Genomic DNA, 13,316 nt, shown 5'->3' on the forward strand with positions numbered 1-13,316 from the left:
CAAAACATACATCATTATTATCACTCATGGGAGCCTCCGGTGTCATGTATCATAGAAACAAGAACTTTCATCTGATAAGTCACAAGCAAGGCAATTTGCTACGTATCATTTATTACTAATTATTAAATATGTAACCTCTACCACTCATGCCTCTTCCCCCCCACCTTCTCCACTCCATACTTTACCTCCCTGCCAGTCTGCTTGCAAAACTGCTGGAATTTGCTGAATGAGCGAAATGCTTACTTAACAATGGCAACTATGAGTGTCAAGATCGCTACATGATGCGGTCACATGATGTTTTGCTTTATCACTGTATTATTTAGTGATGAAAATTCCAGTGTCAATGACTATTCTTAACTGAAGACAACCTTGTACTCTAAAGCCAATCATTGTTGATAGGAACGGCCTTCTTCTTTACTAACTGTAAAGTCATCATGAGTTGGACCTCCATGTCAAATATTTTATGTTTATATTACAACAGTAATTTAAGCTACAAATGGGTACTTATAACTCTTCCTTGAAAGGATGCCCAACTGCCCATGGCACCTTGTGAATAGGCAATGAACCTGAACCTAAAAGCTGGACTGTAGATGATTCAGCATCAATCGTATTAAGACGGCCCACCCAAATCATGAGTACGTTCAAATGGTGTTATGCTGGTTTTTTTACTTGATTACAGTTTATAAACCTTCAGAATAGACTTCTTAAACAATGTTTAATGTTTAAACCCGTAACATTTCAGCAACACACAAAAAATGCACATATATATTTCTAGATATAAAGTCCATTGAGATTCCACACTGATACCATATCCTCTCCAAGCAGTGAAGGAAAATTGAGACAGTAAAATATTGTGGCTTGCATTGGCAATTTTTCTTAAGGCTTCTGCTGACCAAGATTGAAAGATTGCAAGCAATTTCTTTGGAACTGGTGCTTTTTCTGGAGCTAAACACATCACATGTACTGCTTGACTATTTAAATCATATCCAGCTGCAAAAGAACAACAAAAAAACAGTATTTGAAAAGAGACTATCAATTGTGGAAAAACATAAAAACAATTTTTGAAAAATAAATATTCTTTTTCAGTTTGTTTGTTTTTTAATATTCTGGCTTTCTTCCACGAAGAAGGACAATTCACTAAAGTTTGGACTCATTATTTTAAGTATCAAGGATAGATTTTGTGTATAATGATTCTGAATTTAACAGAAGCCTGAACTCTATTGCTTACTTAGAGTAAGCATTATGTTCACAAAATACATTGATTATATTTTTCTACTGTTCTTTGAGCTGTATATCTATACATATACCTATACACTCAAGCGGAACAAAGTCTGTGTATTAAATTATAAGTATTTTCTATAAAATATATTCCTTAGCCTACTGATCAACAATGCATGTATTAGAAACCATATAGAATTTGGGAATGATTACCGTGCAGCCTTATCTTGCTACTAAGCTTCCAACAAAAGAAAGAAAAAGAAATAAATTGACTACACTCTAAATAAACAGTTATGAAATGACACACAGAGGCAGAAGCAAACTGTGAAGAACTGTTTGACGAGAGGAGAATTACTCCGTGTTATTTTTATTCTCCAGTTGGTGTGGCCATTTCTTATACAGTGTTCCCTCGATTTTCGCGGGGGATGCAGTTGGTCATGACCTTTAAAGCCCTACATGGCATTGGACCAGAATACCTCCGGAACCGCCTGCTACCGCACGAATCCCAGCGGCCGATAAGGTCCCACAGAGTCGGCCTTCTCCGGGTCCTGTTGACTAAGCAATGTCGTCTGGCGGGCCCCAGGGGAAGACCCTTCTCTGTGGCGGCCCCGGCCCTCTGGAATCAACTCCCCCCGGAGATTAGAACTGCTCCCACCCTCCTTGTCTTCCGTAAACTACTTAAGACCCATCTATACCGCCAGGCATGGGGGATTTGAGACACCTTTACCCCAGGCTTATTATAATTTATGTTTGGTATGTATGTGTTGTTTGGTTTTTTAAATTGATAGGGTTTTTAGTTTTTTCTTAATATTAGATTTGTGGCTGTACAATATTGTTTTATCGCTTGTTGTGAGCCACCCCGAGTCTTCGGAGAGGGGCGGCATACAAATCTAATAAATTATTATTATTATTATTATTATTCCGAGACCACCCGCGAAAGTCGAATTTCCGCAAAGTAGAGATGCGGAAGTAAATACACCATTTTTGGCTATGGACAGTATCACAAGTCATCCCTTAACACTTTAAACCACTAAATTACCATTTCCCATTCCCTTAACAAGAATTTACTCACCATTATTACTGGTATTCACCATTGAATAAGACACTTAGTAATCCTGATATTTATAAATACAGTGGTACCTCAAGATACGAACCCCTCGTCTTACGAACAACTCGAGATACGAACCCGGGGTTCAGAAAAAATTTGCCTCTTCTTACGAAGTTTTTTCATGTTACGAACGCCAAACCCGAACTTCCGGGTTTGGCGTTCAGCTTCAGGAGACGGCTGGGAAGCCACCCGGCTGTTTTAAAAGGTCACAGCCAGGCTGGAGGGCTTCCCAGCAACCTCCCGAACCCTGAACTTTAGCCAAACTTCCGGGTTCGGGGTTCGGGAGGTTTCTGGGAAGCCCCCCAGCCCGGCTGTGACCTTTTAAAACAGCCGCGCGGCTCCCCAGCAGTCTCCGAACGCAGAACGCAGTTTGCTCTCCGGAACCGGGAAGTTTGGCAAAATTTCGGGGTTCGGGAGGCTGCTGGGAAGCCCCGCAGCCCGGCTGTCACAACAACCGGGAGGCTTCCGCCTTTGGGTTTTCGGCTTGGGGGAGCAGGAGGACCTTCCTAACTCCCTCCTCCCCAGCCGAAAACACAAAGGCGGTCTGATGCCGCCCGCTTGAGCCAGGAGACATTCAGGGCGTGGAGGGTTTCTTAGCTTTCCTCTTCCCCATTCTCCGTGAAAGCTGGAGGACAAATAGAGAAGAAACGGTGAAGAGAAGAACCTCCTTGAAAGGTTGAGGACACATGGAGATCAAACTGGGCAGAGGAGAGGTGAAAAACCCTCCGTGAAAGGTTGAGGACACATGGAGATCAAACTGGGAAGAGGAGAGGTGAAAAACCCTCCGTGAAAGGTTGGGGACACATGGAGATCAAACTGGGAAGAGGAGAGGTGAAAAACCCTCCGTGAAAGGTTGGGGACACATGGAGATCAAACTGGGAAGAGGAGAGGTGAAAAACCCTCCGTGAAAGGTTGGGGACACATGGAGATCAAACTGGGAAGAGGAGAGGTGAAAAACTCTCCCTGAAAGGTTGAGGACACATGGAGATCAAACTGGGAAGAGGAGAGGTGAAAAACCCTCCGTGAAAGGTTGAGGACACATGGAGATCAAACTGGGAAGAGGAGAGGTGAAAAACCTCCATGAAAGGTTGAGGACACATGGAGATCAAACTGGGAAGAGGAGAGGTGAAAAACCCTCCGTGAAAGGTTGAGGACACATGGAGATCAAACTGGGAAGAGGAGAGGTGAAAAACCCTCCGTGAAAGGTTGAGGACACATGGAGATCAAACTGGGAAGAGGAGAGGTGAAAAACCCTCCGTGAAAGGTTGAGGACACATGGAGATCAAACTGGGAAGAGGAGAGGTGAAAAACCCTCCCTGAAAGGTTGAGGACACATGGAGATCAAACTGGGAAGAGGAGAGGTGAAAAACCCTCCCTGAAAGGTTGAGGACACATGGAGATCAAACTGGGAAGAGGAGAGGTGAAAAACCCTCCCTGAAAGGTTGAGGACACATGGAGATCAAACTGGGAAGAGGAGAGGTGAAAAACCCTCCGTGAAAGGTTGGGGACACATGGAGATCAAACTGGGAAGAGGAGAGGTGAAAAACCCTCCGTGAAAGGTTGGGGACACATGGAGATCAAACTGGGAAGAGGAGAGGTGAAAAACCCTCCGTGAAAGGTTGGGGACACATGGAGATCAAACTGGGAAGAGGAGAGGTGAAAAACCCTCCGTGAAAGGTTGGGGACACATGGAGATCAAACTGGGAAGAGGAGAGGTGAAAAACCCTCCGTGAAAGGTTGGGGACACATGGAGATCAAACTGGGAAGAGGAGAGGTGAAAAACCCTCCGTGAAAGGTTGGGGACACATGGAGATCAAACTGGGAAGAGGAGAGGTGAAAAACCCTCCGTGAAAGGTTGGGGACACATGGAGATCAAACTGGGAAGAGGAGAGGTGAAAAACCCTCCGTGAAAGGTTGGGGACACATGGAGAGCAAACTGGGAAGAGGAGAGGTGAAAAACCCTCCGTGAAAGGTTGGGGACACATGGAGAGCAAACTGGGAAGAGGAGAGGTGAAAAACCCTCCGTGAAAGGTTGGGGACACATGGAGAGCAAACTGGGAAGAGGAGAGGTGAAAAACCCTCCGTGAAAGGTTGGGGACACATGGAGAGCAAACTGGGAAGAGGAGAGGTGAAAAACCCTCCGTGAAAGGTTGGGGACACATGGAGAGCAAACTGGGAAGAGGAGAGGTGAAAAACCCTCCGTGAAAGGTTGGGGACACATGGAGATCAAACTGGGAAGAGGAGAGGTGAAAAACTCTCCCTGAAAGGTTGGGGACACATGGAGATCAAACTGGGAAGAGGAGAGGTGAAAAACCCTCCCTGAAAGGTTGAGGACACATGGAGATCAAACTGGGAAGAGGAGAGGTGAAAAACCCTCCGTGAAAGGTTGAGGACACATGGAGATCAAACTGGGAAGAGGAGAGGTGAAAAACCCTCCGAGAAAGGTTGGGGACACATGGAGATCAAACTGGGAAGAGGAGAGGTGAAAAACCCTCCATGAAAGGTTGGGGACACATGGAGATCAAACTGGGAGATCAACCTTTCACGGAGGGTTTTTCACCTCTCCTCTTCCCAGTTTGCTCTCCATGTGTCCTCAACCTTTCACGGAGGGTTTTTCACCTCTCCTCTTCCCAGTTTGATCTCCATGTGTCCTCAACCTTTCACGGAGGGTTTTTCACCTCTCCTCTTCCCAGTTTGATCTCCATGTGTCCTCAACCTTTCACGGAGGGTTTTTCACCTCTCCTCTTCCCAGTTTGATCTCCATGTGTCCCCAACCTTTCACGGAGGGTTTTTCACCTCTCCTCTTCCCAGTTTGATCTCCATGTGTCCTGAACCTTTCACGGAGGGTTTTTCACCTCTCCTCTTCCCAGTTTGATCTCCATGTGTCCTCAACCTTTCACGGAGGGTTTTTCACCTCTCCTCTTCCCAGTTTGATCTCCATGTGTCCTCAACCTTTCAGGGAGGGTTTTTCACCTCTCCTCTTCCCAGTTTGATCTCCATGTGTCCTCAACCTTTCACGGAGGGTTTTTCACCTCTCCTCTTCCCAGTTTGATCTCCATGTGTCCTCAACCTTTCACGGAGGGTTTTTCACCTCTCCTCTTCCCAGTTTGCTCTCCATGTGTCCCCAACCTTTCACGGAGGGTTTTTCACCTCTCCTCTTCCCAGTTTGATCTCCATGTGTCCTCAACCTTTCACGGAGGGTTTTTCACCTCTCCTTTTCCCAGTTTGATCTCCATGTGTCCCCAACCTTTCACGGAGGGTTTTTCACCTCTCCTCTTCCCAGTTTGATCTCCATGTGTCCTCAACCTTTCAGGGAGGGTTTTTCACCTCTCCTCTTCCCAGTTTGATCTCCATGTGTCCTCAACCTTTCAAGGAGGCTCTTCTCTTCACCGTTTCTTCTCTATTTGTCCTCCAGCTTTCACGGAGAATGAGGAAGAGGAAAGCTAAGAAACCCTCCACGCCCTGAATGCCTCCTGGCTCAAGCTGGCGGCATCAGACCGACTTTGTGTTTTCGGCTCGGGGAGGAGGGAGTTAGGAAGGTCCTCCTGCTCCCCCCGAGCGGAAAACCCAAAGGCGGAAGCCTCCCGGTTGTTGTGACAGCCGGGCTGCGGGGCTTCCCAGCAGCCTCCCGAACCCTGAAATTTTGCCAAACTTCCTGGTTCCGGAGGCTGCTGGGAAAGCCCCCCCCCCCCCCTATTTTAAAAGGTGACAGCCAGGCGGCAGCGGTTTTTTGTGGGTTTTTTTTCTTGTTGCACGGATTAATTGACTTTACATTGTTTCCTATGGGAAACAATGTTTCGTCTTACGAACCTTTCGTCTTACGAACCTCCCCCTGGAACCAATTAGGTTCGTATCTTGAGGTACCACTGTATAATTATTTATTAACAATAATTATTTTTTTTGTTATTTATTTGCAAAAATTATTAGTTTGGCGATGATGTATGATTTCATCAGGCGGGGAAAAATGTGGTATAGAAAAAAAACCCGTGAAGTATTTTTTAATTAATATTTTTTGAAAAACCGTGGTATAGGCTATTCGCAAAATTCGAAGCCGTGAAAATCGAGGGAACACTGTATTCTTGAAGTGCTTCTGCACTGAGGTGCTCTATTCCACTTAGGGTGAAACTTTTAATAAGAGTGGCACCCTAACGTCAATAACGTTTTCAAATGGTATAAATCAGTGTTTTAGTTGCTGAGGTTGAGAAATACTGACATAGGTAATGGATAATCTTTGAGGAAGACATAATGAGACACATTGGGTTATGGTTTTTTTCTTAAATGTGCAATATTACAATGATAGGTATATTGCTTTTTGCTTAACACAATTCGATAATGAGCCACAAATACGTGGACGTGGCCCTCTTTTACAATGTATATCCTTAAAAAACAAAATCCACTAAATAGCCATTTTTAGATAGAAGGCAAGAGTCAGAGTTCTACCCTGCAGTTTCACTATGCCACTATATACAGTACTTATGCGTAGCCGTCCATATTCCTAAATCTGTTTATTAGGAATCCAACTGGAACCTTATAAGTCAACTGAAGTGAAGCATCTGACTTCCTCTCCTAAAACCACTGAGCCAGAGGAGAAAGTGACAGAAAGGAGAAGCTGTTCTAGTTAGAAACTCCAATATATTTTCTACCTATTTGCCACACAGGTATTTTGATGGGTGCAATGCTAAACCTATCCAGCTGGAAGGAACGTATCTTTCGCTCCAACTGCTACAGGATCTCTCCATCGATGGAACTAATCAGGGCTCTTTTGGAAAGCTATTGCTTAAAGATATCAGCCTTGTAATTTGTTACTTGCTGAGGATGAGCAAAAACACTTCAGGGCGAGATGTAGTCAGGTCCAGGCAAAGCAGAATTAGTGCTTCACCTTCTAACACAACCAAATTATGCATCCTTTCAGACTCTTCCCCACAATTTGAATTTCCTTTTTTTATAAATTCCTTGGATTAAAAACAAGGGACCCAAATTCAGGTAACCTTTGGTTTAAGAGGCCAATCTGCCAATTGGGAGACAAGAGACCAGTCAATCCTATAGGGCAGGGTTGTCAAACTCAAGGCCCACAGGTCGCATCTGGCCCATGGGGTGTTTAGAACTGGCTTGTGGGCCTGCCCTGGAAACAATGAAGGACCGGCCACAGTGTCGCTGACAGCGAAAATTGAGCTGGGGAGGGGTGCTGGCAGAGGGTTGCCATAGGCCATCGCAGCTGTAAACAGGGCTTGTGAGAGAACCACGAGCAGCCTTCCTGAACTCCATTTTTGCTGGTAGATGTTGCAGGAGGCTGTTACAGCCAAAGATCTTGGGAGCCTGTTTTTGCTGTCAGAGTGCTCAGACACCACAGGCACCCCCGACATGGGTGAAACTGAGCTGGCCACGCTCACCCTGGCCACCTTCATCCTGTGTCAGGCCAAAGCCATCGTTTTGAGTTAGAGACTGTGAGTACTAGAGTACTACAACAAGTAGTATAGTACTGTGGGAATTGGAGAGGGATGATTGCATGAGAGGGGAAAATATTAGCTACAACAAATTCTTTCCAGAGATTCAAGGTCATCCTTTGTTCAGCACCGGCCGGAAGTACAGGGAAGGATCATAGATAATGAGAGAACCAGAGTGGTCCATGTGATGAATTTGTGGGTGTGGGGACAAGGGATGAACCTTAGCCTTGGTGGAGAACTGTAGGAAGAGATAGTATCAGTTGGAGTAGTTTGTAACCAACATGGCTCTGTTAATAAATTGGAACTTGGTAGAAGGCCAAGATTTGGACTCTGATTTATTTCTCAGATGCTAATTGGAGCACTGACATTCTGGGCCCTAGAGATCGAACACAACCCTGATGCATCCCTCAATGAAATCAAGTATACCTTGCTATAGGGTATCAAAGGGTGAGCAATGTTTTTGACTCCATGTCTCACTGTCAAGCACATATACATTACCAACATAAAAATACTCACCAGATCATCAACATCACCATCCTCTTCCGCCACTGGTGAAACTTCCATGGGCTTTTCTTTAGGAGCCAAAAACTACAAACAAAAAGCAAAATTCATTTGCATGTAATCAACAACATATTATTATTATTTATCTATATCCCACCTTTATTACGGTACTTATTATTAAACAGCCAAGGCAGTGAACATATCTAATGCTCTCGGTGAACGTACCTAACTCCTTCCTCTTCCTATTTTCCCAACAACAACCCCACCCTGCAATGTTAATTATTAAAGATTAATTTCCCCTCCCTTATTAATAGCCAGCTTACAGAACAGGAAGAAAAATGTCTGAATCAGGAATGTTAAAAGATTTGGAAAAATAGATGTCACCCTTTTGGATAATATACCTCAATCAGGAAGTAAAATAGGCTCTTGGTAATAAAGATGACGCTCTTACGTGCATTTTCTATAAAGTATCTTTTATTAAGTAAGCAATCATACAAACTGCACTCTACATCACTACTAGCTGCTTCACTGTTACTGAAAAACCCATCTATGAGCCACGTGACTTATAAGCCATGGTGGCGTAGAGGTTAGAGCGCAGTACTGCAGACTATGTCTGCTGCCTGCAAGCTGCCTGTAATTTGGCAGTTCAAATCTCACCAGGTTCAAGGTTGTCTCATCCTTCCATCCTTCCAAGGTTAGTAAAATGAGGATCCAAATTGTTGGAGGCTCTGTAACCCACTTAAACAGAGCTTTAAAGCAGTATATAAGTCTAAGTGCTATTGCTATTTGGAAACTAGACAGAAAGACAAAACCAGACAAAACAGACTAGACCAGACCAGACAGAAGGACAAAAATGGAAAAAGAAATTAAAGAATGAAAGAAATGATTTGGGTGAAGAATTTCCAGAAATAGAATATATCCAATAGAGATCATTGCCTCTGTATGAAATGGGTGACTCAAGAAAGAAAAAGCCTAAGAGGGTCAAGACAAAATTCTGGTCTACTCATGCAAAACATTCCTTCTTTAGTACTTAAATAATATTCATCCATCAAGTGTAGAATTGCAGAACGTAAAGAGTAGAAAATCTAGTAAATATATTGTGAATATTAGAAACAGCAAATATCCTATCAAATGCTTGCATTAGACTAATGGGTACCAATTATAGTTTTATTCTAAAGTTGTCATAGGATATGAGTAAATTGCCCATCAACCACTTAATTCTACATCACAAAAAAAAGATCAACAGTATTTGACTTCTGGTTTTTCCCCACTTTTAGCACAAGCTTTGTTTTGACTCAATTTCCCAGCCAGAATACAAACAGAACATTAATTTAGCAGTATTACTTTTGATTACCATCTACAGTATATGTGATGGATTGCATCTTATGGTGCCTTTTCACAGAGTGCAATAGAAACCACTGATGTCAGAGATTTCCTCTCGTAGCCCTTGGTCATTTATCTGTAGAATTGCTGATATGAAGGGTTTTTTTTCCCCATATCAATTGGAATGACCCTTATCAAAACAGAGAACAGATACAAAGTACATTGCCTTCACAGAAGAGGCAAATTTTAGCCCTCAATCCCTCCACCCAAAAGCAGAAGGAAATGAATAAGGATGTTATTGCCCTGCACGATATAGAGAGTTATCTCATTTGAAAACAGGATACGCACTTGGAATTGTGATCTTAACCTTACTTCTAAAAAGTAAATTGCCAATTGCTATTTGAGAACAGGCCAGAAATGCTTTACGAGTTGACATACTGTTTAACAGAGATCTTGAATTTTCTTTATTTTATATTAGTTCCAGTCTAGCTTGCAAAGAGAGAATTTGGACAAGGGAACCAGAGGTGGGTTCCTATTGGTTTGGATGGGTTCTATTGAACCGTTAGTAACTTGGTGGCCTGGGTTGCTGGAGCTGGCAGCGACCCAGGCCTGCCAAGCCCCCAAACTGGTTTTCCCGGTGGCACCATATGCACCGCCATCTTATTTTTTGCTTCTGTGCATATACAGAAGCTTTTTTTTAGTACTGTGCATGCAACCACCCCGCACCTCCACCCGAGCAAACAGGCAGTAGCAGAATCCGGAACCCACCCCTGAAGGAATCCCCGAAGCAAATGCGCAATAGAAGTGGAACCTACTACCTCACATTTCAAGAATGAGGCTACATCTTTATGATGTTGGATCTAACCACATGCCTGCTTTATTTGTATCAATATCCAATACAGTGATACCTCGTCTTACAGACTTAATTGATTTCGGGACGAGGTTTGTAAGGTGAAAAGTTTGTAAGATGAAACAATGTTTCCCATAGGAATCAATGGAAAAGTGATTAATGCGTGCAAGCCCAAAACTCACCCCTTTTGCCAGCCGAAGCACCCGTTTTTGCGCTGCTGGGATTCCCCTGAGGCTCCCCTCCATGGGAAACCCCACCTCTGGACTTCCATGTTTTTGTGATGCTGCAGGGGAATCCCAGCAGTGCAAAAACGGGCGCTTCACTGGCAAAAGAAGTCTGGAGGTGGGATTTCCCAGCGAGGGGAGCCTCAGCGAAATTGCAGCATCGCCAAAACACGGAAGTCCTCGAAACCCCACCTCTGGACTTCCGTGTTTTTCTCATGCTGCGATTTTGCTGAGGCTCCCCTCGCTGGGAAACCCCACCTCCAGACTTCCGTTGCCATCAAAGCACCTGTTTTTGCACTGCTTCGCTGGCAACAGAAGTCCGGAGGTGGGGCATCCCAGTGGCGGTGGCTTGGGTTTGTAAGGTGAAAATAGTTTGGAAGAAGAGGCAAAAAAATCTTAAACCCCGGGTTTGTATCTTGAAAAGTTTGTATGATGAGGGGTTTGTAAGACGAGGTATCATGTATTTGATACCTACAGGCAAACTCTATACTCAAAAAAATGTTTCTTTTTAAGGCTGATTCCACAGCCTTTTACAACACAAAGGTTTATACAGTAAGAAAGATTGCACAGTTGTGACACAGCCTGCCAAGAGGCTCCTCTTTTTCTGATGTTGTGGATGTAATGCAATTATTTTACAGGCAATGTTGAAGTAACAGTAACTGTCAAATTTAAACACTTTTTTTGCACTGGAGCAAATCCCATTTTATAGTTAATTAAGGTAAAACGCTATTTTTGAAAACCACATATTTACTCCGAGGTCTGTGGTAACATAACAATAAATGGACTGTAAACCACACATAACTGAAATGTGTTACGTCATGATGATGAGAAATTGCTTAGCAACTATGTTAAACTTTTTTTATTTTGAATCAGAAATCCACTGAGCATCAGCAGACTGCCCCCCCCCGCCTGCTTCCTGACACATTGCTGCTTTACATTGACAAAAAATAAAATTGCATATTATAATTGTGTTGAAATCCTTCACTTTTCACAAGATAAGTGACAGAAAATGCTTGGCCCACCACTCTTATCGGCAGTGGAACGCTTTCTGTGTTTGCTCTTTTGAGTATATACAGTATATCAGTTTTAATGAAAATTACTTTCTCAGTGAAAAAGACTGAGGGCTGATGTAGGGCATGAGTCACAGAGCAAGTTGTATTTTATCAACTTTTTACAAATGCCTGCTTACTAGGACCAAACATGCATATAGGCTCAGTGGTGCAGTGGTTAGAGTGCAGTACTGCAAGCTACTCCTGCTGATCACTGGCTGCCAGCAGTTTGGCAGATCGAATGTCAGTAGACTCAAAGTTGACTCATCCTTCCATCCTTCCAAGGTCGGTAAAATGAGGATCCAGATTTATCTATCTATCTATCTATCTATCTATCTATCTATCTATCTATCTATCTATCTATCTATCTATCTATCTATCTATCTATCTATCTATCTATTAGATTTATATGCCGCCCCTCTCCGTAGACTTGTTGGGGGCAATATGCTTACTCTCTGTAAGCCACTTAGAGAGGGCTGTAAAGCACTGTGAAGCAGTATATAAGTCTAAATGCTAATGTTAAATGCTTTGAAAATAATTTTCAAGACAGGTTTCTGATGTTGCTTTTTCTGTTGCTTTTGTTGTTTGGAAAAGCAGTTACACACTCATGCAAAGCTATCAGACTTTGCACAAGAGTGTAAAAAGGACATTATTACTTGAAAAGTCACATCATTTCTTAAAGCACGGTCCCCAACCCCCAGTCTATGGACCGACACTAGTCCGTGGCATGCCAAAAACCAGGTCAGGCAAACAAGTAAAGCCCCATCCACAGGATATAAGCAACACATGAAACCACACCCCTTCCTGTTCGGGGGGGAAACTCTCCATGGAGCCAGTCCTTGGTGCCCAAAAGGTTGGGGAACACTATCTTAAAGCATAAACCTCTTGTTTTCAGGTACTCACAGAAATTTGAAAAAAAGTTGGTCTACTTTAATAAATGGTAGAACAAGGCCATGCTCACACAAGCTCTGAAGCTTTTCTTCCAAATTATTTGCAAAATATGTATAAACATGCTGGTCACAATTTAAATACAATATGCAACCTTTAATCCAGGAGTGAAATGGTCCCGGTTTGCTCGTGCCTGTTGGTCGTCTGAGAGCCAGTCGTGAATGGATGTTGCCATTTGGGTTCTTTTATCCTCTGCACATGCAGAGAATACTTTGTACATGCGCAGAGGGTAAAAGAACCCAAATGGAGACATATGGGCAGGTGGGCGGGGCCTCACTCCCTTTGCGACCAGCTGATGACCAATAGGCACGAGTGAACTGGGATTAACTGCTTTAATGGCAGGTGCTTTAAATGTGTGTTATACATCCATAACACATTAAATGCCTTAAAGTCAAGCTAGTTGCACATAGAAATAAATGTAGCCTATGAACTGAACAGAAGCTGATCTACAGTCTGAAATTCAAGGCCTGGTTCATATGTTTGTTCATTCATTTGGTCTATTTGTACAGCCATCTAGCTCAAATACTTGACTCTGGGCAGCTAACAATAATTAAAAAAGAGGATAAAAACATTATAAAGAAAGCAATCAACCGTGCAGCTGAGATAAAGGACTAACCAACACAACTAATACAACTATGATACTGCTTTGAT

The 13,316-nt window shown here is 43.3% G+C and overlaps 1 protein-coding gene across 1 annotated transcript in view; it reads right to left on the bottom strand.

The window, feature by feature from the left end:
- Window positions 1-646: 646 nt before the first annotated feature.
- Window positions 647-13,316, bottom strand: part of XRCC5 (X-ray repair cross complementing 5) — a 99,421-nt gene continuing 86,751 nt past the window's right edge. The window contains exons 20-21 of the mRNA XM_070729829.1: window positions 8,287-8,358; window positions 647-990 (exon numbers count right to left, since the gene is read on the bottom strand). Of these exons, the coding sequence (XP_070585930.1) occupies window positions 976-990; window positions 8,287-8,358 (87 nt within the window). The 3' untranslated portion in view covers window positions 647-975. The remainder of the gene's footprint in view (window positions 991-8,286; window positions 8,359-13,316) is intronic.

Source organism: Erythrolamprus reginae, chromosome 1 (genome assembly GCF_031021105.1).
Source record: "Erythrolamprus reginae isolate rEryReg1 chromosome 1, rEryReg1.hap1, whole genome shotgun sequence".
Lineage (NCBI taxonomy): Eukaryota > Metazoa > Chordata > Lepidosauria > Squamata > Dipsadidae > Erythrolamprus > Erythrolamprus reginae.